Source organism: Pristiophorus japonicus, chromosome 16 (genome assembly GCF_044704955.1).
Source record: "Pristiophorus japonicus isolate sPriJap1 chromosome 16, sPriJap1.hap1, whole genome shotgun sequence".
Lineage (NCBI taxonomy): Eukaryota > Metazoa > Chordata > Chondrichthyes > Pristiophoridae > Pristiophorus > Pristiophorus japonicus.
In genome coordinates, this window is record NC_091992.1 from 133,226,629 (window position 1) to 133,249,674 (window position 23,046).

Sequence of the window (23,046 nt, forward strand, 5' to 3'; positions counted from 1 at the left end):
TCTCATAGAAACGTTTAAAATTCTGATGGGTTTAGACAGATTAGATGCAGGAAGAATGTTCCTAATGTTGGGGAAGTCCAGAACCAGGGGTCACAGTCTAAGGATAAGGGGTAAGCCATTTAGGACCGAGATGAGGAGAAACTTCTTCACCCAGAGAGTGGTGAACCTGTGGAATTCTCTACCACAAAGTTGTTGAGGCCAATTCACTAAATATATTCAAAAAGGAGTTAGATGTAGTCCTTACTACTAGGGGGATCAAGGGGTATGGCGAGAAAGCAGAAATGGGGCACTGAAGTTGCATGTTCAGCCATGAACTCATTGAATGGCGGTGCAGGCTCGAAGGGCCGAATGGCCTACTCCTGCACCTATTTTCTATGTTTCTAAGCACATGAGGGAGAAAAGAATAGAAGGATATGTTGATGGGTTTAGAGGAACAAGGGTAGGAGGAGGCTGCTGCGGAGGATTAACCCCGACCTGGAGCTGTTGGGCCGAGTGGCCAGGTTCTGTGCTGTAAATACTTTGTACCTGGTAAAGTATTCCAAATATTTATCATCTTTTCAATAAAGATTTTTTCTTATGTATTTGTAATTTACTTTTCACTAATTTGAGTTTATGTCCTCTGGTCCTGTGAACCTGACTTCCCTTGAAATATTCTAGTTGCCTTTCTCATGAAGGTCTTCTTCCACTTACTATCTCTCTAGACTGAAGACATTAAACTACTTTATTCTTATAGTTCACTCCCCACAAGCTTTGGATTAATCGTTTTTACTGTTAGCAATGCACATAAATCCCTTTCCAAGCATGATATCCAAATTTGTACGCATTACGAACTATGGTCTGACCAGTGAATTATATAATGCCTTCGGCTTTTGACAAGGTCCCACACAAGAGATTGGTGTGCAAAATTAAGGCACATGGTATTAGGGGTAATGTACTGACGTCGATAGAGAACTGGTTGGCAGACAGGAAGCAGAGAGTCGGGATTAACGGGTCCTTTTCAGAATGGCAGGCAGTGACTAGTGGGGTGCCGCAGGGCTCAGTGCTGGGACCCTAGCTATTTACAATATACATTAATAATTTGGGTGAAGGAATTGAGTGTAATATCTCCAAGTTTGCAGACGACACTAAGCTGGGTGGCGGTGTGAGCTGTGAGGAGGACGCTAAGAGGCTGCAGGGTGACTTGGACAGGTTAGGCGAGTGGGCAAATGCATGGCAGATGCAGTATGATGTGGCTAAATGTGAGGTTATCCACTTTGGTGGCAAAAACACGAAGGCAGAATATTATCTGAATGGCGTAAGATTAGGAAAAGGAGGTGCAACGAGACCTGGGTGTCATGGTACATCAGTCATTGAAAGTTGGCATGCAGGTACAGCAGGCGGTGAAGAAGGCAAATGGTATGTTGGACTTCATAGCTAGGGGATTTGAGTATAAGAGCAGGGAGGTCTTACTGCAGTTGTGCAGGGCCTTAGTGAGGCCTCACCTGGAATATTGTGTTCAGTTTTGGTCTCCTAATCTGCTATTGAGGGAGTGCAGCGAACGTTCACCAGACTGATTCCTGGGATGGCAGGACTGACATATGAGGAGAGACTGGATCGACTGGGCCTGTATTCACTGGAGTTTAGAAGGATGAGCGGGATCTCGTAGAAACATGTAAAATTCTGACGAGATTGGACAGGTTAGATGCAGGAAGAATGTTTGGGAAGTCCAGAACCGGGGGACATAGTTGAAGGATAAGGGGTAAGCCATTTAGGACTGAGATGAGGAGAAACTTCTTCACAGAGTTGTTAACCTGTGGAATTCTCTACCGCAGTGAATTGTTGATGCCAGTTTGTTGGATATATTCAAGAGGGAGTTAGATATGGCCCTTATGGCTAAAGGGATCAAGGGATATGGAGAGAAAGCAGGAAAAGGGGTACTGAGGTGAATGATCAGCCATGATCTTATTGAATGGTGGTGCAGGCTCGAAGGGCTGAATAGCCTACTCCTGCATCTATTTTCTATGTTTCTATGTTTCGCACAAAAGCATTGAAGTATTAAGTTTTCACTAACCGTGTGCCTGAAAAATACTTCTGGGACCCACTAATGTTAAACCCTGGTGTAAGTCTCACTATTTTATCTGTTGTGATACCAGATATTGCCCAATAAATAGTATCAGACTTGCCCGTCAGTAAGAATGCACAGCGCTGTTTATCATTAACGTTTTATTTGGAAAAATAACCGAGAATCTCAATATTAGCAGTTGTGCCACTGATGTAAAATAAGAAATACTACTGCTTTAAATTTTGCAATTTGGCAGTTTTACTTGTGTTTTGTTTTAAAATATAAAGAATGACTCTAAATTTGTATTTTTTTTTCCTTTCAAGCTACATGAAGTTTTGTCCGAATCTGAATTTATTACTGCCGCCGATACCACTTGTGATGTTGTTTGCCTGGTGTATGATGTCAACAATCCCAAATCATTTGATTATTGTACAAGGATTTTCAAGGTATGTGCAACCTTTAGTATAAGGATTTCCACAATGATCTTCTCTCAATTAATTTTGTATATCGTGAAAGATGGTTGTGAAATGTAATGATCTTCTAGTAGACTGAGAAAAGTTTTTGACATCAGTTACTTGTTGGTTTAGATATGTAACTATCATTTAATCAAGCAAATGAATACCCTGCTTTTTTTTTAAAAAAAGGCCTACACTCATTCGTCCTTTCTGACTATCATCCCCATCTCAAATTCTGAAACATATCACCACCAAACTCTGCCCACCACTCACTGTTCAAATCCCATCAGCCCAGCCCACAACCTGGACTGCGCTGGTCAAAGTCACTTAACAACATTCTGTGACAGGGACCATTGTGCATTATCTCTCCTCTTTGACTGGAGTTGACCATTTAACCTGCTCTAGAATCATCGAAACTTACAGCCGTAAGGAGGCCATTTCAGCCCATTGTGTCCGCACCGACGACAGAGCTATCCAGCCAATCCCACTTTCCAGCTCTTAGTCTGTAGCACTGTAGATTACGGCACTTCACGGCACATTTGAGTACTTCTTAAATGTGGGAAGGGTTTCTGCCTCTACCACCCTTTCAGACAGTGAGTTCCAGACCCCCACCACCCTCTGGGTGAAGTAATTTCCCCTCAAATCGCCTCTAAATCTTCTACCAATTACTTTAAATCTATGACCCCTTGTTGACCCCTCTGCTAAGAGAAATAGGACCTTCCTATCCATTCTATCTTTGCCCTTCATAATTTTATACACCTCAATAAGGTCTCCCCTCAGCCTCCTCTGTTCCAAAGCAAACAAACACAGCCTATCCAGTCTTTTCTCATAGCTAAAATTCTCCAGTCCAGGCAACATCCTCGTAACTCTCCTCTGTACCTTCTCTAGTGCAATCATATCTTTCCTGTAATGTGGTGACCAGAACTGCACGCAGTACTCTAGCTTGTTCTACAGAGCATCCCCCATTCCCTCTGACCAATATTGGTGGCAGGTCCTTCAGTCACCTCAACACTGCTCACTGGAGCTCTCTCCCTAAATCCCTCCATCTTGCTACATTCTTCCCAATCTTCAAAAGCCTCCATAAAACCTACTCTTGAGCTACTGCTGCTAATTTTACTGCAACTCTGGCCTGACATCTAACTCTAGCACTGGGATATTTTTCTATGTTAAAGCTGCTATACAAGGATAAATTGTTGATGAAGCGTACAGACCTCACTGTAATCTAATGTGCTAAACTAAAGGTTTGGGACTGACAGATTTAGATTGCATATAGCTTGAGAAGTCCTGCTCTAGAGATTGCTAGGCAGAGGAAAGAGCATACCAGCTTTTATATTATCGTTAGCATATATTTTTTTTTAAGTCTTACTGATCAACTAAGCAATACAACAAAACAGTGTCTGATGCAAACTGCAAAAAATAAGATTTTACATTTGTAACAAATATATTGTAGAAAATATGCCTTTGTGCATTTAAACAATTTTAGGAAGTGGTGCAATGGGTTGTGTTCCAATATCCTTATCTCTGCCTGATCTCCACTGTGCTGTGACCAAGTGGAGGCATGCACTTCCTCAGAGAAAATAGCAAGGTGGACTGCTCACCTACACATCATCTCTAGTCCTACTTGAGTGACATGGCATTGGCTGGGAACAGATCACCACGGGGATGGTGCATGATGAGACAGTGCTCGGAGAAGAAAGAAAATAACTTTTTTTTAAAGTTAATCTTGCATCAGTACCTTTTATGGCTCGGTTGTTAACAGTAACATGTAATTCAGCCACACAATCTGGAAGGCTCCAGGCTGAATTTCCCATCTGTGCTGAGTTAGCAATAGGGGAGGATATAATTGATCTAAGTACCCTGGGCAAGGAAGGGGAAAGTCGGCCAGGATTCCTGCTCCTGATCACTGTCCAGTGAGCCTCACTGAAAAGTGTGCACATGTGTTCATCAGATGAGGATGAAATCAGGCTCAGCAGTGAACCCCTTCCCCCTTCCCCCTCCCCCCCCCCCCCCCGAGTCAAATAGCCTGCTGATACACTCAATCTCCATTCTCATCATCATCGGCAGTCCCTCGAAATCGAGGAAGACTTGCTTCCACTCTAAAAGCGAGTTGTCAGGTGACTGTACCGTCCAATACGGGAATTACAGTCTCTGTAACAGGTGGGACAGATAGTGGTTGAAGGAAGGGTTGGGTGGGGAGTCTGGTTTGCCGCACGCTCCTGCTACTGTCTGCACTTGTTTTCTGCATGCTCTCAGCGACGAGACTCGAGGTGCTCAGCACCCTCCCGGAGGCACTTCTTCCACTTAGGGCGGTCTTTGGCCGGGGATTCCCTGGTGTTGGTGAAGATGTTGCATTTTATCAAGGAGGCTTTGAGGGTGTCCCTGAAACATTTCCTCTGCCCACCTGGGGCTCACTTGCCATGTAGGAGTTCCGAGTAGAGTGCTTGCTTTGGGAGTCTTGTGTCGGGCATGTGAACAGTGTGACCCACCCAACGGAGCTGGTCGAGTGTGGTCAGTGCTTCGATGCTGGGGATGTTGACCTGATCAAGAACACTGACATTGGTGCGTCTATCCTCCCAGGGGATTTGCAGGATCTTGTGGAGACATCGTTGGTGGTATTTCTCCAGCGATTTGAGATGCCTACTATATATGGTCTACTGTATATGGTTGTGAGTAAGTAATGACTACTTGGCAAGCGGGCAACTCGTCATGGAATCATACCCCAGCATGTGTCCAGAGAGGAGCAGAGAAGAAAACTGGCAAAGTTGACAATTTTACAATATTTTTTTATATAATTGCCTTAAAAACCATTATAGAAACTACAACCGTTAAAGCTGCTGGTCTCCTCCAGTTCAATTAATTTCTAAACTGAGCATAAATGTTGATGAGGAACAAGTGTTAATTCCCCCTCATTACAGCTGACACGGTAACTAATGAGGATATGTTCTTTTTTTTGGATGACGATAGCAACACTTCATTGACGGCAAAACACCATGTATTATTGTAGCTGCAAAGTCGGACCTGCATGAAACTAAACAAGACCACAGCATTTCTCCCGCCGAGTTCTGCAACAAACACAAAATGCCGCCACCTCAAAGTTATACCTGCAATTGTGTCGGCACACCAAGCAAAGACTTCTTTGTCAAAGTGACAACCATAGCCATGTATCCGTAAGTATAGGACATCAAACCACCACAGTGCTGCATGAGTCATGTTCAGATTTGCATGGATCGCCATCATTAGCTACAGATTGAAGCACTGTTTTAGAAGTTGATCTGAAATAATAACCGGGAGATGTTCTGCACAACTGGAGAAAAAATGACCATAAATGAATAAAACACAGGTACATTGACTCGTACCACTTTTTAAAGATGGAATTTCAGTGAGTACCAATTTGTAACCAAATCTTAGAAGAACCAAAATTTAGAAGAATATTAATTAACTTTATTTTCTGTTTCTTTTTAAAGCAAGCACTGATGGGGCACCAGTAGGAGACTTGACATGGGCAAGAGTTGGTGCATGGCCAATGGGACGGAATTGAGTTACCATCTGTGGTTACAGTAACTGTTTGGGAGGTGGGAGGGATTGTTGGCAAGGAATGATATCCTTTCAGCTGGGCTATTCAACTCCTCTCACTGTAAGGCTCACACCTCTTCCCAGATAGTTTTCTAATGTCAGTACTCGCTGCTTAAACATTTGCAGAGGCAGTTAATCTTTTCTCTTGTCAGTCGGCCTTTTGAAATCGCTCGGTTCTTTTTTAATTGCGTTCTCCACAGCAGAGTACGATACGTTTCTGCTAATGCCTTGCTTTAAAAATGCAAGCCTCTAGATGCAAGAGAAACTGCCTTATATTTCTTGCAAATGTGATTATAATTTCTGGCAGGTTCAGTTGAGTGGGGGAAGCTGCTCGGCTGACATGACCCTTTACATGGAGGAGACTTGTCTTTTTGTTGCTCTTGCATTCTACAACTTGAGTGAAATATTGACTGATATTTTAATGGACTGAAATTCTAATTTTATAGGACTAGAATGGTGACTGCAAAATTATTCTAATATACACACCGATGCTTCAACCATGAGGCTCTCTTCAGACTGGGCTTATATAAAGAGTAAATCGTCTGTCTGCTGCAGGTTCGGCCTGAAGTTGGCCTCTGAAATGTTCCTAATGTTTTCCTTGTACTGGATGTTTACTCAAAGGGAAACTTTAGACACTTTATTATTGCACCAAGATAATAGCTTTGAGAGGTTGGAGCTGGAAATGGACCTCTGAGGCACAGATCTGTATCGATCAGGACACAGGCCGATTTAATGGGCTACACACTGCATTGTAAGGAAACTAAGCACAGCGTCCCTTGTAATACAAGCGGAGTATGCTGTCTTTGGAATTCCACTGCTTTGGAATATTTCTATTTTATAATCTCATAAATCCAGTTTATTTGCAGAATGCCTGTATTATTAGGACAACCGAAACATTGCTTCCTTCCCTCTGTGTAGCATGTGATGGAATGAGGTGCATGCAGATGACTTCCAAAATGTGTAATAACTGCAGGCTGGTGACAGTATGACAGCTGGCGTCCAGTTTCAATCAGATTCATCCGTGATGCAATTTTCTTTTCTTTAAAAAAAATAGGCGAAACTTGTAAAATAAACTCTTGACTTCAACAGAGGAATGGCAGCTAATAATGCAGTCGAGTATTACAAAGGCTTTCAAACCCAGGATAGCTGGAACTGCTGCAGTCGCACATTATCGTTTAGACACAACAACAAAAATTATTGTATGTCGCGAGTGCTTTTTGTTATTTTTTTGTTTTTGTTGTCACTGTATCCGGTCTTAAACGTAAGATTTGCTTCCTCCGTTGTTGTAGGATTGTTGCATGTTGTGTGTTCTCCCTAAGGGGACTTGCTGAAATGTGTTCAGGACAGGCGTTGGACTTTTGGTACCTTTGCAATTGATTTTGAGAATGGTGTGAATCTGCATTTTATTATTTTTGCAAGTGGAGACTCAACTGCCTTACTTCTGTGTGTTTTCGCAGCCATGCCCGGTTACGCTGTTTATGCACCTGCAACAGGTGTACATTTTGCATCTGTCAGAACTTCCTCAACTCAGACTTGCTGCAATCTGTAAAGACCAAATTCTTCACTGCAGTTCTTAACAGGTTCTTCTTTTTATTTACTGGGTTTCAGAAGGTTTTTTTTGGTTGTGTTTTTCAAGGGAGGGGGTAATCTTCAAAAGTCAGCTTCACTCAGCATATCCACTGAATTATTTACATTTTCAGGGTTTTAATTTTGAGGGATTTAAAAAAAAATAATCATCATTATGGAAACAAAAACCTTTGAAGCCCTTTGACTTCACATGCAAGAATAATGGCGGCCATTAAAATATGTGTCTCAACAAGATTAATTTATGGCGGTCTTTAACATGATTGGGTATATTCCAGTCACTGTCGTCTGATTTTACTGGAAATTGGCATGTGAGTCTGAAAAGAATGCCGATGGAAGGAAGGATATTAAATGTATTGGGCAGACACAATGTCGAAAGGAAACTAGTCAGCTGAACGGATTCTGCCGCATTTACACTACAATAGGCATCAGCGCAGTGTGATATTTCGTACCTCTCGTTATGCGTGCAAAGTAATGTTACTAGTTTCTCATAAGTTGGTAGTTAGACCACCTTGAGAAGATACTCTTTCTCTGGTAGTACTGTACATTGGCCAAAGTGGATGCACAGTCAATCGTTTAAAGATTAAAAATAATTCTGCTCCAATGAACAGCCTTCAAGTCTCTAATGATCAAAGAGTTATGTGCACACATTAAATAAGCTTGTGTGGCGCACTGTTTTCCTCCATTCAGGAGTACTGAGAGTTGGCAGTGTCAGCCTGGTTATTTAAAATGTTGTAAAGGGAAATATCTAGATTGCTCGTGTCTCTTGGTCCAAACTTGTTAACTTGCTTTATGGTGAATCCAGTTGGGGCAAATTGTTATCCCTAAATCTGGGTGCTAGTTTTCAATTTAAAAGAAGCTTGATAGATATTCTCTTTTCTAGGTCTTCCCTGAGCAATGCTGGGGTAATGTAGTTAAGGCATGCCCATATCAGGCATTTTTAAATCTCCAGTAAGGGTTTGATCCAAAGGGAGCTCTGTAGATGAGAGTATTTGTAAAATATCAGCGATGTTACATATCACCTTATTGCACCTCTCAGAATATCCCAAAGTGCTTGCAAACAGTAAATTACTTTGAAGTCTGTTGATTGTATGGGCAAACATAGCCAATTTGCACACTGCAAGATCCCATAAACAGCAGTAAGATGAATGACTGGTTGATCAGTTTTTGTGGTGCTGATTGAGGGCGAAAATTGGTCAGTATACCAGGAGAAATGCCTTGTTCGAATAGTGCCGTGGGCTCTTTAACATCTACCAGAATCACAGTAACAGGCAGACAGATCCTCCGCCTTGCCTTCCTTCTGAAGGACTGCACTTGAGTGTCAGATGGTATGCTGGAGTGGGACTTGAACCGGTCTGACTCGGTGGTGAAGTGCTTCCAACAGAGCAGCCCCAAAAACTGCACGAGAGAGTGAACAGACTTTGTGTAAAATTCCTCCTTCCTTCCATTTCACCGCCAGTTCTATTGCTTCAAACAGGAGGTGAGGAATGAGTCGGATACATTTTTCTCCTTTTATAACATTTAGGATTATTTGTTATTTCAGATCAGCGTATAATTTGACGTTTTCGATACTTTAGAACTCTTTGCATCATAAAAGTACTCTAGCGTAGCTTTACAATGACTGCTCTGTTCATTGAGGCTGATCAAATGTAATCTTTCATATAACCAGATGCTGAGTGTACAAAGTTTAATTTAACACGTCTTTTATTTGGTATTATAGCTCTTGTACATAGATGTTGTAATTTAAATAAAGTGACAGTCCACTGAAACGGTAACTATTTGAAAGCTGGATAAGATGTGCTGGTGATGGAGGAGCTGGTGTCTAGGATTTCAGTTAGGTACAGGAACAAAATAAAAGGTGTGTATATATACAAAATATACACCTGGAAAAGATGTGCTGATAAGCATGTACCTATATCAGTTTAGCCTGTGCGTATTTAGCATGTGTGTTTGTGTGTAGTTTATGAAAATAATTAAGTATCCATTTCATAAACTGACTACGGCTGTTTAACAATCCTGCCCACAGCTACACTGTGTTAAACATACAGTTAAATGTGTTAAACATAGAAAATAGGTGCAGGAGTAAGCCATTCGGCCCTTTGAGCCTGCACCACCATTCAATAAGATCATGGTTGATTATTTTTTGCAACTTCAGTACCCCATTCCTGCTTTCTCTCCATACCCCTTGATCCCTTTAGCCATAAGGGCCACATCTAACTCCCTTTTGAAACGTACAGTTAAATGTGTTAAACGTACAGTTCAGGACGAGCCCCAACCCCCCCGGTCCCCATTCCAGAAACTAATCTTGTCTGAGGGGAAGGTCCCCAGTTATGCCAGTTGATCATATTCTTCCCTACCCATTACACAGTGTCAAGAAGTAGGGTAGGGCAGGTGGGCAGGCAGTGGATAAAATTGCTAAAAAGCAGTGTATATGTGAATTTAATAAATACCAGACAATCTCCCGTGGTGTTGCAGGGGAATCATGATCAAAGGTGGTCTTCAGTGGAGTTATAAGACGGGAACTAACTGGGCCAGGGCGCACAGATGTAATTCAGTTCCCACATTGAAGTACTAAATTGCCATTTTTATATAATACTTTGATTTTACATTTTTTAAATTTAAATAGCAGAGCTTAGGGGAGTTTGGGATGCAGGGAGGTAGATTTAGTTGGAGCATTAGGATTTATCTGCTAAGAACTTGAACACAAATCTGAGGTACCATAACATTACCATTGGGTGGGTGTAATTATAAGTTTACGTCAGTTTATCAGTGGACACGTGAAGCTATAATGGAAGGGGAGGCAGACACAAGTGTGACAATAATGTAACAGTAAGTTTTGGACTCAAAAATATAAGATTTGAATATGGATAGTCAACTCTTCTTGACCTTGGAATCTGACTGAGGGCTCTCATTCCCTTCGTTTTTCTAGTGCTCAATTTAGTCGGAAATCTATCTCTCTTCATTTTGAATGATTTGCCTGAGTTAGTATCATAGGTTACAGTGGATTCCATTGGTTACCCAGGTGTGAAGTTGTTTTTTAAATTCGTTTTTTTGGTTCCTTGATATTGATAACCGTGTCCCCACTTCAGCAAGAAATACCTTTGGTGACTTTCAACGAGAAAAGATTTGTCTCCCTTAACTGGTGATCTGTGAACCTAGAGCTATTTTTATTGCATGTTATACTCTTTCTGCTACTTTCCTACCGATATGGTCTCTCATGCTGTATAATGATGCATCCTTCTACTTGTTTGCATCTTAATAGTGATGATGTACATACATTTTTTATTAGCTATCGCACCCAAAAATGTAGTGCTCTGCATTTTGTAATCTATTTGAGCCCCAGCAAGTGTTAAATACTTACTTTTCTCAAAGTTAAATGCAGTTGTATGCCTAGGTGTGCTGTTTATTTTTAAGACCATGGTAACAGGGCACTTAGAAAATAATAAGATTGGGCATAGTCCACGCGGATTTATGAAAGGGAAATCATGATTGACAAATCTGTTAGTTGTAACTAGCAGAATAGATGAGAGGGAACCAGTGGATGTGGTGTATTTGGATTTTCAGAAGGCATTCGATAAGATGCCACACAAGAGATTATTAAACCAAATTAGGGCTTATGGGATTGGGGGTAATATACTTGCATGGACTGAGGATTGGTTAATGGACAGAAAACAGAATAGGAATAAATGGGTCATTTTTGGGTTAGCAGGCTGTAACTATTGGGGTATCGCATGGATCACTGCTATTCACAATTATTAATGATTTGGATGAGGGGACCAAATGTAATATATACAAATTTACTGATGATACAAAGCTAGGTGGGAATGTAAGTTGTGAGAAGGATGCAAAGAGACATCAAGGGGATATAGACAGGTTAAGTAAGTGGGCAAGAACATGGCAAATGGAATATAATGTGGAGAAATGTGAAGTTATCCAATTTGGTAGGAAAAATAGAAAAACAGTACTTTTTAAACTGTGAGGGATTGTGAAATGTTGATGTTCAGAGGGACCTGGGTGTCCTTGTACACGATTCACTGAAAGTTAACATGCAGGTACAGCAAGCAATTAAGAAAGCAAATGGTATGTTGGCCTTTATTACAAGAGGATTTGAGTAAGAGTAAAGATGACTTACTGCAATTATATAGGGCCCTGGTGAGATTGCACCTGGAATATTGTGTACAGTTTTGGTCACCTTACCTAAGGAAGGATATAATTGCCATAGAGGGAGAGTGAGTAGACTAGGCTTATATTCTCTAGAGTTTAGAAAAATTAGAGGTGATCTAATTGAAACATACAACATTCTTACAGGACTTGACCGGGTAGATGCAGGGAGGATGTTTTCCCTGGCTGGGGAGTCTAGAACCAAGGGGCACAGTCTCAGAATAAGGGGTTGGCCATCTAGGACTGAGATAAGGATAAATTTCTTCACTCAGAGGGTGGTGAATCTTTGGAATTCTCTACCCTTGTGGGCTGTGGATGCTCAGTTGTTGAGTATATTCAAGACTGAGATTGTTGATTTTTCAATTTTTAAGAGAATCAAGGGATATGGGGAAAGGGGAGTTGATGAGAATAGCCATGATCTTGAATGGCGGAGCAGGCTCGAGCGGCCACATGGCTCCTCCTGCTCCTAATTCTTATGTTCTGCAATCACTTTGGGCTATATTTCACATCAAAACAGTCTGCTTTCCCACACATCTAGCATCATCTGTAAGTTCTGACACTACTTGCAATAGAAATGAAGAATTTGAATTTATATAGTACCTTTCACATCCATAGGCTGCTCAAAGGTGCTTCACAGTCACAGAATTACTCTTTGAAGTGTAGTCACTGTTGTTATGTAGGCAAATGTAGCCAGTTTGCTGGGCAAAAGATCCTACAGACAGCAATGAAATAAATGACCAGTTAATCTGTCTTGGTGGTTGAGGGAGAAATGTTGGCCAGAACACGAGGAGAAATCCCATGTTCTTTGAATAGTATCTTGAGATCTTTTACATCCGTCTGAAGAGGTTGATGGGATTTTGGTTTAATCTTCATCCAAAAGACAGCAGCTATAATAATACAGCACTCCCTTACTACTGCACTGAGTCTCAAGTCAAGTTCATGTGCTTAATCCTGGGCTGAGACATGAACATAGAACTTTTTGACAGAGGTGAGGATGTTACCAACACTGAACCTATTTATGGTAATTATTGTTCAGTAATGTTCTCCGGTCAAACCTTTGGGTTCAGCTGGTCACGTTATCCAATCTGAAGTATTCCCGCTGATTTGACCTGTCTCCCATTCTGTAGCAGATTTGTTATCCAGTTTGCAACTGCCTCCTTGACCCCATGAGCTTTCACTTAAAACCCTAGATTGTAGGAAGGGCAGACTGAAGAAGGTAGAGTTTCAGTTTTGATGTCCTGAGACTATGTTCGAGATGCTACGATGAGGCTTGATAACATGGGGAGAAGGATGCAAGGAGGAAGAGGAGCCTATAGGATAGGATATGTTGCACCTTTTCAGAAAATTGAGATATGTCAACCATGTTTACAAACCCTTGGTGTTATTAAAAGATTCTAGTGCTTTTTCAAACTGTGACTAATTTCATAAACTCCCATGGCCCTTGGATTTATAATCCTTGCACCCAGTAAATGTGCTTCTATACATGCACTGTAGAGATAGTTAATAGCCATATCATTTCCATGGTAATGCTCCTAACTTTATTTAAAGATTAGAATAGCGCCAACTATTTTATTCTGTTACAAGTTCAAGCTTCCCACAAGAGCCTTTTACCCTCATTTTATACCGACTTGAAGCTTACAGCAGCAACTCCTGACCCCTTGCTGCAGTTGCTCTTGTGTAAGTCTGATTAAATAGTGCATTGGAGATTTTCACCGTAAGTCCCAGACTCTGGCTCTTCTTCCAATTTCATACTCCACTTTGCTCTTCTATGCAAGAGAGATCTAGCTTTAAATAATGAAGCTGTCCACTAATTCTTTTTCTTATATAAAACACACACACACACCATATAAATCGATACTGCCTGTTAATTACAGCAGGTAATCCTCTTGTGGCATGACCAGAGAAGCTGACGTGCAGCTTTGGCACTTGAGTTGTGATGCTTGAGCCAGCCGTGGACAATTATCTTTTGATGGTGAGATACCCTCTTGTTAAGGTATTTCTCTCCAATTCATGATGCTCCTCATACCAACCCTTGCCTACAGGACCAATGATCAAACTGCTACTCCACAAAAAACTGGCTACTCGAGCATCCAGGGGAAAGTGAGAGGGAGTGCCTCATTTTAACTCACGAGCTCTCTGCAAAATTATGTAACTGAAATCAGGAACACAGTACATGGCAACGTCTGTATTTTGGAGTTGAACGCAGTATCCTATATGTAACTCCCTAAACTAGTTCCGTGATCATGTACAACCACCTGGGCTTGCAGACTAATTGGCTCCATATATATGTGGAAAATGTGTAACAACTTATCCTTCCTTCAGGTAAGTGATGTCAATTGTAAATTGGGGACAACAAAACAGTGGATATGCCATGAATAAGGCTGCTATTGAAGAATCATTAAACAAATACAGGACCCTAGAATACAACCAACTTGCTATTCGGGAATGCTGAAATTTTCATCAAGCGCTTCAGCACCGTGATTTGCATCTTTAAAGTTTTCAGTTTATTCACGCCTTCTAACTGAATTACATCTACATGTTTACAAAATTAAAAATAAGACTTTTTTTGGGAGGGGGTGGAAAGAGATTGTTATGAAAATGTTATAGTTCAGCAAGTTCAGGATTACTTTTCTGCAGTTGCTAATCTTACCAAAGCAGAGTGGAATATAGCAATCTTCATATTGTAAAAACAATTTAAAAAAAATTAATACCAATCTATAGAAAAAACTAGTACAGTCCTAATATATTGCAATGTCAGAGCGCTTAATCTTTTTGTTTGGACGAATGCAAATTTACAGGATTCAATGAGAGGTATCCTGGGTCCATTTGAAAATGACATTACCCCAGTTTCAGTTGGTTGTATTGTTTGGTTTCTGTCTGCGATGCCCTTTTCCATTATTAACAGCGAGGGGGAGGTAAGCTTTTCTCGCTTCTGGGTCTGTTCTGGAAGTTCAAACCTTCATGCTAAATAATGCTCTGGGTATAGAAGGAGACACACAACCCATCTTATTGTTTTAATCTGGAGCTTGCAAACTGGAGGTAAATTAGTCTCATTACTTGAAATTTGACACCCTGCTTTTCTCCTATCTCTTCTATCCTCCCTGCCCTCCCTCCCCCCACCGTACCCCAAGTCTGTCCAATATAAAGACATAGTAATGGTGGAGCAAAACATTTTCTCTTAAAACACTCTACTTTCTATAATTGTAAAGTCAGTATGTCACTTGTGTTGATATGTACCATCAATCAAACTTTAAATCTGCAAAGTTTGTTATCTAGAGAAAGTAGCTCATGCACTGATTCAGTTGGCAAAGACTGTGTAACTGAGTCATACCAGTAGGTCATAGGTTCAATTCCTGGCCCGTGGTAAGTGAACTCATTTCAGCCGGATTAATGGTAGAGGCAGTGTAATTGTCCTTAATGTCTATGAGCTAAAGAGGAGTTCTGACCACTATTATGTGACGTGCTTGTTCGTGGAGATCAAGAATTGCACGGTTGTAAATTATATTTGATACTATTTGAATGAAAAGTATTTTTTGCTAAATCTGGTGTTTATAAGGTACTATAATAGACATTTTTATTTGGCTTTTTGTTTAATAAACTCTTGCCCTTTTGAATAAACAATAGCTCCAAATAATAAATCAAATTAATTACGAACTCATGAGATTTTAAAAATGAGAAATAGTTTCAATTTTTCAAATTGCCAGGTTGAATTCTTTATTGAAATCTAGATTTAAAAGTTCAAAATTATAATCTTTTTCCTTGTGTTTTATTGCTGGAGTTGTTAGCTTTTCTTATTTCATAAGGATGCTGACTGGGTAATATAGCTTCTTCCAGAAAAAGTGATCTTTAACTTATTATCTCATTATTTGAATAGGCTGTTGGAGGAAGGCAGAATATAAACTTGGCAATTAAGTTGCACATTTATAGTTGAGATTTAAAACTTTGTAATAAGGGATCTATTATCAGAATTTGAATTGTAATTTTAGATTTCCAGGTGAATGTGAATCATTTGCCCTGTACTGTAGTTGTAGTCTTGTATCTTCATACATGTTAAAAGATACAGATACTCCCAACCCAACATGCCATTTCAATTTTTTTTAATCCAAAAGCTTGATGGTTTGAACTACTGTTATTACATTTCCCATTGTGAAGCTATTAAGTCACTGTTGCATGCACGAGTGAAGACAGACTGTGGATAATTTAGTGTGCCATAACATGTACTTTTTCTTTTTAATTTCTTTCCTTTAGGTGTCCATTTTTATTTTGAGTTTGCCTGCCTGGTGTTGTTTGTTTCTACTCCTCTTGTATCACAGCACCTCTTACTAACTATATTGCATTGTCTGTTCACCTATTCCCCTCCCCGCTCACCTCAAGTGCTTTCTTAGAAAGATTGGGTTTTATTCATTGAGATGGAAAAATGAGTTCATCATCTGTTTTGGATATAATTGTGTTTTGGTTTTATGTCCAGCTATAATGGCTTCTGGTTTATTTTCATTTTTTTTGGCTCTCATTAGCAGGATTTCACACTGGTGGTATTTGACATCATTTCTTTGAGCAATGTTGATGACTTGCAGGTGGTCAGTACAACCGAGCTCTTGACATTTTAGTTCTCAATGTTCTCCTTGTTTATTTCTAATCTGGTATCAAAATGCACCCAAGCTCCATTATTGGTAGGATCATTCAGTTAACTACTTCCAGTGCCAACCATTCAGTTCTTTACCTGCAGACTATAGTGTGTGTTGAAAAGAATGCTACAATACATTATTTTAATCTTGTACAAATATTTTTGTGACCAATTTAACTTCGCCATTTATTTATCTTGTTGTACCAGCCCTCCTCCCTGGTGCTCAACAGTCATTTCCATCAATGCATTCCTTAGTTCCTCACTAGAAAACCTGGTAAAGCAGTGTGTAGAGATTTCTGTTTTCCAAATTTTCTCTCTTCTCTTCCTCCCCCCGCCCCATATTGGGTTCCCCCTTGTACAGACTCTGCCAAGAGTATTGCAGTTCTTGCCTCTTAGTGGAAGCCTGAATGACTGTTGAGACTGGTATTCAGACATGAGTGTCCTAGTTGAGAGCTCCAGTATTGTAATGACCTGTTTGTCACCTTTCATCCATGTTGCAATGTAACTGCCCTCAAAGTGAAATGCAGGTGTAACTGCCTTAATACATGGTTCTGTCCTTAACTTGTAGCTGTTGCTTACTGTGAATGAATTCTTCACTGATGCGGTTTATGAGAGAGACTCTGAAAGTATCTGCATTCATGTTTGCATTTTCTTGTTCTTGCTGCCTTACCTTCAGGCGGGCGATTTTTCCGAATGTCTTTGCTGTTGTTCACATCGTTGTCTGTTGGTGCTTGAGGCCCACTGTACCAGTAACCTCCGAGCCATAACCGGAATATCTCTAACTTGCACTGACTTTTCCTAACTTGAATTGACCAGGCATGAGCATGCTCAGTTAGCAAGTGACTGCTGCCCACTTGTCACTAATGGGCCATTGTATTGATGTAAGCCTGTGTTTTCATTGGTCATTTAATAAGGATAACAGCAGAGATTACTTGTGATCAAAATAGCAGTTGACCAAAAGACTTGGTATGTGACTGTTGAATTAGTGTATAAATAGTTTTGGCTATCCTGATAAAGGGGCAGTCCTGTTAAACAGGAAACCATAAACATTTAATAATAATCAAGTGTAGGTCCCAACTTTTGAATGTGGAGCTAAGTCTAGGAGTTTTATAAAAGTTATAGTTACTACTCCATTCTCTGTTCAAAAGATTATTTCTTCATAAAAATTATCCTTGGCGTATTTTTAATGGCAAATCTTTGCCTAAACCAATAAGTTGGGTCTCATTGCTGCTAAGCTGCTCCATGATGCATTTTATCTTTCGCCTGAGATTTTGTTCAGACCTAGCGGCAACTGCTCCTCATTGATGATTAATTTTATTTGACTCCAGAGCAGAGTGAGTCACGAACCAGATATATTGGGTTTAAATCCTTAATTTTGTTATTTCTGCAGTTCGTAATATGGTATTGTTCTTGCCTGACCTTCAACACGTTGCCCTTCCAAGCATGCTCTAATGATGGCTTGGTCCTTGCGTCCCGGTGATCCTGGCCTCCCGCAAGCTTCACTTCTCCAACTAACCTTCGTGCTTTTATAAACCCACTGTTTACACCCAGTTTCCTTCCTTGTACTACTTTTAACCATCGTTACGGTCCATTTTGCTTATTACTTTTCAGCAATCCACGGTTTTTAATCTCATTGATCCATCCCAACCACAGCCCTCCTCATTCTTTTGCAAGTGCTTACCTTTCAATTGGCATGGATATTTAACCCTTCCAGTGTAATTGAAGCTTCATTTTGTTAGCATAGCACAATGATTCATGATAAACATGTGTATATAATGATGTACAACAATGTCACTGGAGAGACATTGGGTGGAAGTGACTCCGAGCCACCCAAGCACAGAAAAACATATTGACTGCAACCAGAGGAAATGGTCTCTTCCGACTAATCCTATCAAAATCCTTTTCAAGTCCTAAAAACCTCTTATTAAATCTCCTCATATCCTCTGCTACAGCGGAAATAAAGTCGTCTCATAACTATAGTTCTCAGTTCCTGGTGAATTGATGCTGTTCATGCCCTTTCTATAATGCTGGTACTTGGTGCTGAATTGACCCTTCCATTCTTCCCCCCCGGCTCCCTACAGCTCCACCGTCCTCCCAAAATGACAAGGATTTGAACATTGTGGGTAAAGATTCAAATGTTCTGTTAATGAAACCTGGTTTATACATGACTGCTCCTTATATCAAACCATTAACCAATCAATTTAAGATTTTTACAAATGTAATACTGTTGGCTTATTCGCGTGCTGTTTTGTGCCATGTTATGAACTGCATACTTGTATGCATGTGTATATATAAGGTTAAAAGACCGAGTAGACGAGGTGGGTGCTATGCTGTTGGCGAACGATGAAGGCAGTCTCGTTCATCAAGTACACGCCGTGAGCTTTGTTGAAGATTCTATCTTCATGGAGTCTTCTGGTGCTCGCAGTTTACAGCGTGAAGACAGGTAACTGTACAAAGAGTAAATTCTCCTCATCCAATCTATGGCTGTCATTTGAAAACAATTTCTGATGCACAGTACCTGTGTAGTATTGGTTAATATTTCTTCCATACTCTGGTGAATTTATTTAAATTGGCTGTTCTTGGTCTTCTGACCATCAGCTGTATTACAATGCACTCCTTGAGCTTTCATTCCTCCACACGCATCATATCCAGAATATAGCAGAGGAAAATGTCTGGTTAAAAGCATGTAGTGGAGAGGAGACATGGAGGTTCTTGCCTTTTAATGTCTCAACATAAATTGAGGCGTAACAGAATGAGTCAGAATTACTGAATGTGAGAAACTGAGCTTTGGAAGAATACTATTACATATTTTGTGACTTAATGTCGTGTTTATGACCACAGTGCATTGAGGGTAAAGTATATACACTAGCCTTTGCACATCAACTATACTATAAGCAAGTGAGGTTTAACGCTGGCTGCAAAGTGTGCTTCCTCTGTAGTTGTTGGTGTTGGGACTGTTGAGCCTAATAAAGTAAGTGGCAGAATCCGAATACCTCTGATGTGTGAGGTAGGCAGCCACTCTGTTTCACCAGCCAAGGGTTGACCAATTTTGAATATTTATGCACTTCTTATCCATAATCTGCAGCAGTTCCAGTGCAGTATGCACTTTTTTTTTTTAAATAGAAAAATTAAATCTGTTTTTGATTATTTTTGCAACACGTGTTATGCATTAAAGTTGTATTGGAATGTTGTGTTCAGTAAGTGTAAGGATTTTTAAATGACCCGTTATCCATACACAAACATTGTGAAATAATTAGACAGTCTTCACAAGAAAAAAATATAGCCTGGAAGCTTTGTGTTAAAAGTGAGGAACTTCCCAGAAAGCATCTCCTTTTATTTTTGGGCAGCTTGTGTTTCCATTTATCATCAGATTGTCTGATTGTTACACTAAAAGATGTTATGTGTAATTCAGTACGATTGGTGTTTAATTAAATCAAAGCAAACCTTCATTGAATATTTGAAAATCCAATGATAAATGTTTAATTCCATCAGTCAGGCGTTTTGACTTTTCCCGGTTTGTCACTGTAATTCAATCTTGTTGCCCTCCACTTGGGGGATGTTGGCTGCAAATTAAAACAGGTCTTAAGAACTAGCTGTACCTGGTCTGAATTAAGCCAGGTGTTTGTGTTGTGCAAATTGCAAACTCCTTTTCAATTCCTTGAAATTGATTGAGAACTTAAATCAGATCTGGCCTCTTGCAGCCTCAATTTATAGAGAATAAAGGTAGGAGGGAGTAAAGCAGCATATTTTCACCAAATGTAGCCAATAATCAGAGGGGCAGAAACTACCCATTTACTGCATCACTTAAATGCCTTTCCTGGGAAATTGAGCAGGGAGACAATTTTTCACATTGACATAGCTGAGTCCTTTATGCAATAAATTACTTATTTTTTTATGAAGTGCGGTGGCTGTTGTGAGCAGATGTTGTCTATGATGTGAACATCTCATTCAACCAAGGAGGAGAAAGGAAGAAAATGCAGAATTCAGTGCCATAAATGTTTAACTATTTAAAAGCTCTCATGATGCTGAATGAATGAAACAAATGCACTTATATTGCTGAGGTTAATGCTGCAGCAAGATTGTGAAGTGTGTTCCTGAGCAGCTGCATCAAACTTAGCAAATAAATAGAAAGTAAGAAACTGCAAATGTGGAAAATATTGAAAATACACAGCAGCTCCCCCAGCACCTGTAAAAACAGGTTAATCTTTCAGCACTGATCGTATGTACCCTAACTACTAACCTGTCCTTTCTCTGCACAAATGTTAATTCAGGATCTGTACAATTCCAGTATTTTCTGATTATACTGTACAAATATTGCTCAGTAATATTTATTTTAATTTAGTCCTGAATGTAATCATTGTTTCACTAACTAACTAACTTCTGTGTTTAACCCTCTTATTGACTTGTGTCCCGTGGAACAGACAAGAAAGTTTTTTAAAACTGGTATTTAAAGATTTTAAAATGTGTATTTTGGGAGATCACATTATTTTTACAGCAGATTTATTAAAAAGAAACTGGCATATTTTGTACAAACCAGTAAGGTGGAGAATAACGCTGCTGCTTTAACCAACTTGCTAAGCTGTCGTACTGTGAGGGGTCTGGCTCAGTGCTAAATTGAGCATGCTCAGCAACCACCTATATCGTGTTGCGTATTACACTGTAGGTACATTTGGTTTTCTGTAGCCCACACCCTATGTCTTTTCAAGTGCACAGTGTGGCCTCGAGTACAAAGAGCATGTCTGCCATACTTGTCATATCACTGCATCATGTTACACTGATCCGTCTTTGTGTATTTGCATATTCAAATTCAGCCACCTCCACCAGAAAGTCATTTCTCTAATGTGCCTATTATTTTTTTTAAATGCAGCTTTGTGTTTGGACATGTGCGCCATGTTCAAAAAGTGTACCGGTCTTTAATAGATTGTGTTGCTGTAATATTTCAGCTCTCTTACTATAAATGTTTCTTCCTTTCAGACACACAACACAGGCCGATCTGAAGACCTCGACCTTCTGGCTTCGAGCAAGTCTCGGGGCCACGGTGTTTGCTGTCCTAGGATTTGCTGTGTACAAAGCATTACTGAAACAACGGTGATCAGAACGGGAGTGCATCATTCGGTCACCATTTCAGTTTTATATACAGTTTCAAGAGGCTGCAATGAATATTCTGAATGTTTTTATTTTAATATGCAAACTTATTTCTTCAGAGGGTAGGGGTGCAAGAGAGCAAAACTATTTAAGGGTCAAGCTGGCTAATAGCTACCATGTCATCTGAGAGGATGATACAGACAGACCTGTACTGATACTGACCCTATTGCAATCTCAGAACCTGTTTCTGTTTTGCCAGAGGTACCAGTAGTGTTATCTGTAGGAGTCCTGTCAAACAAAATCTGCCAATATCAGATATCCAAAAGGGATTTAATTGTGTAAATAGTGTAAATATCGACGCAATCGGCAGAATGGCGTCGCTGCCCTGGGATGCCTGGTACAGTTACGAAGTCTTCTCTCGGTTTCTTGTGCAACAAGTTACATGTCGGAGTGATTGTTTCATGTGGATATTTAGAACTTTATCCTCCAGTCAGACCTGCCTGGTGTTTAAAACATTGAGGGAGTTTTATTTATTGTTTAGGTAATATTTTAATTTCAAGGAAGCACGTCTGCACAAAGTGGAGCCGCCAAGAGATTTATTTCTCAGGGTATCAGCGTACACAGAATAGCAATCATTGTTTTATTTCTCGCAGTATAGCTGCCTTCGGTATCTAAAATTCCCTGTGTGCGCAGTAAACTAGTCATGCATCAGAAGAAATGGACATTTTATTATGTTTGTCTCTTCCTTTCCCTCACTGCACCCGGTCTATTATTTCTGTATTTTTTTTTCCCAAGCCAGGCAAAAAGACAAAGATTGTTTTACAGTCTTTGAAGGATGCAGATCTTGCAGGTCCCCATGATCTTAACACTCAAAGTAAACAAAGTAAGAGACTTCTTATTCCTGTAATCTGTACTGTGTTGCAATGCAAAGACGGTACAGTTATTGCTTTGTTAGAGTGTAGTAGCTGCATGCTTCACAGTATCTCTCCTACAGTTAAGCTCTAAAACACCATATTGAGCATCTTTGCAATTTTCTGTTACAATGAATTTACGTTCTTCCTGTATATTAAACCAATAACAGTTGCATCACGTTGTTTTTCATCCTTGACTTTTTCAAACAATTTCAATAAATTATCTACGTGCTATATCGTACATCCTTGTAGTTCATTTCTTTGTGTCCAAAAAATATTGATTTCGTTTAAGATTATCAGAAACCTTTTATCAATTATCTCATGCATGTTTGTAATGCTCAAGGTTTGGGGAAGTGTTGCTGCAGTGAGTATAAACACTACGTTTACTTCTAGTACCAGAATTTGATTCCTTTCCAGGCTGATGGGACTAAAGTGCGTTCTCTCGGACTGTAAACAATCCATGAAATAAATTCAGATAGTCTCAGCCCACTTCTTGCAGTACAAACTCTGCAAACTAGAACTACATTTTCAAACGCTGTAGTAGGGCTGGTATGTAAAATGGAAAATTCACACTGGTGCAGTAAAGTCGCCCTTCTGAAGTTGGGGCAGATT

At 40.0% G+C, this 23,046-nt stretch overlaps 1 protein-coding gene across 6 annotated transcripts in view; it reads left to right on the forward strand.

Moving 5' to 3' along the window:
* The window catches only part of LOC139226844 (mitochondrial Rho GTPase 1), an 89,015-nt gene extending 66,701 nt beyond the window's left edge, over positions 1-22,314 (forward strand). For 4 of the 6 annotated variants that reach the window (XM_070857913.1, XM_070857912.1, XM_070857916.1 and 1 more), the window contains 5 exons: positions 2,365-2,487; positions 5,461-5,663; positions 7,527-7,649; positions 18,735-18,881; positions 21,413-22,314. In XM_070857913.1, the coding sequence (XP_070714014.1) occupies positions 2,365-2,487; positions 5,461-5,663; positions 7,527-7,649; positions 18,735-18,881; positions 21,413-21,530 (714 nt within the window). In that variant the 3' untranslated portion in view covers positions 21,531-22,314. The remainder of the gene's footprint in view (positions 1-2,364; positions 2,488-5,460; positions 5,664-7,526; positions 7,650-18,734; positions 18,882-21,412) is intronic. The other 2 variants (XM_070857914.1, XM_070857915.1) reach the window with 2 other exon arrangements.
* Positions 22,315-23,046: the final 732 nt, after the last annotated feature.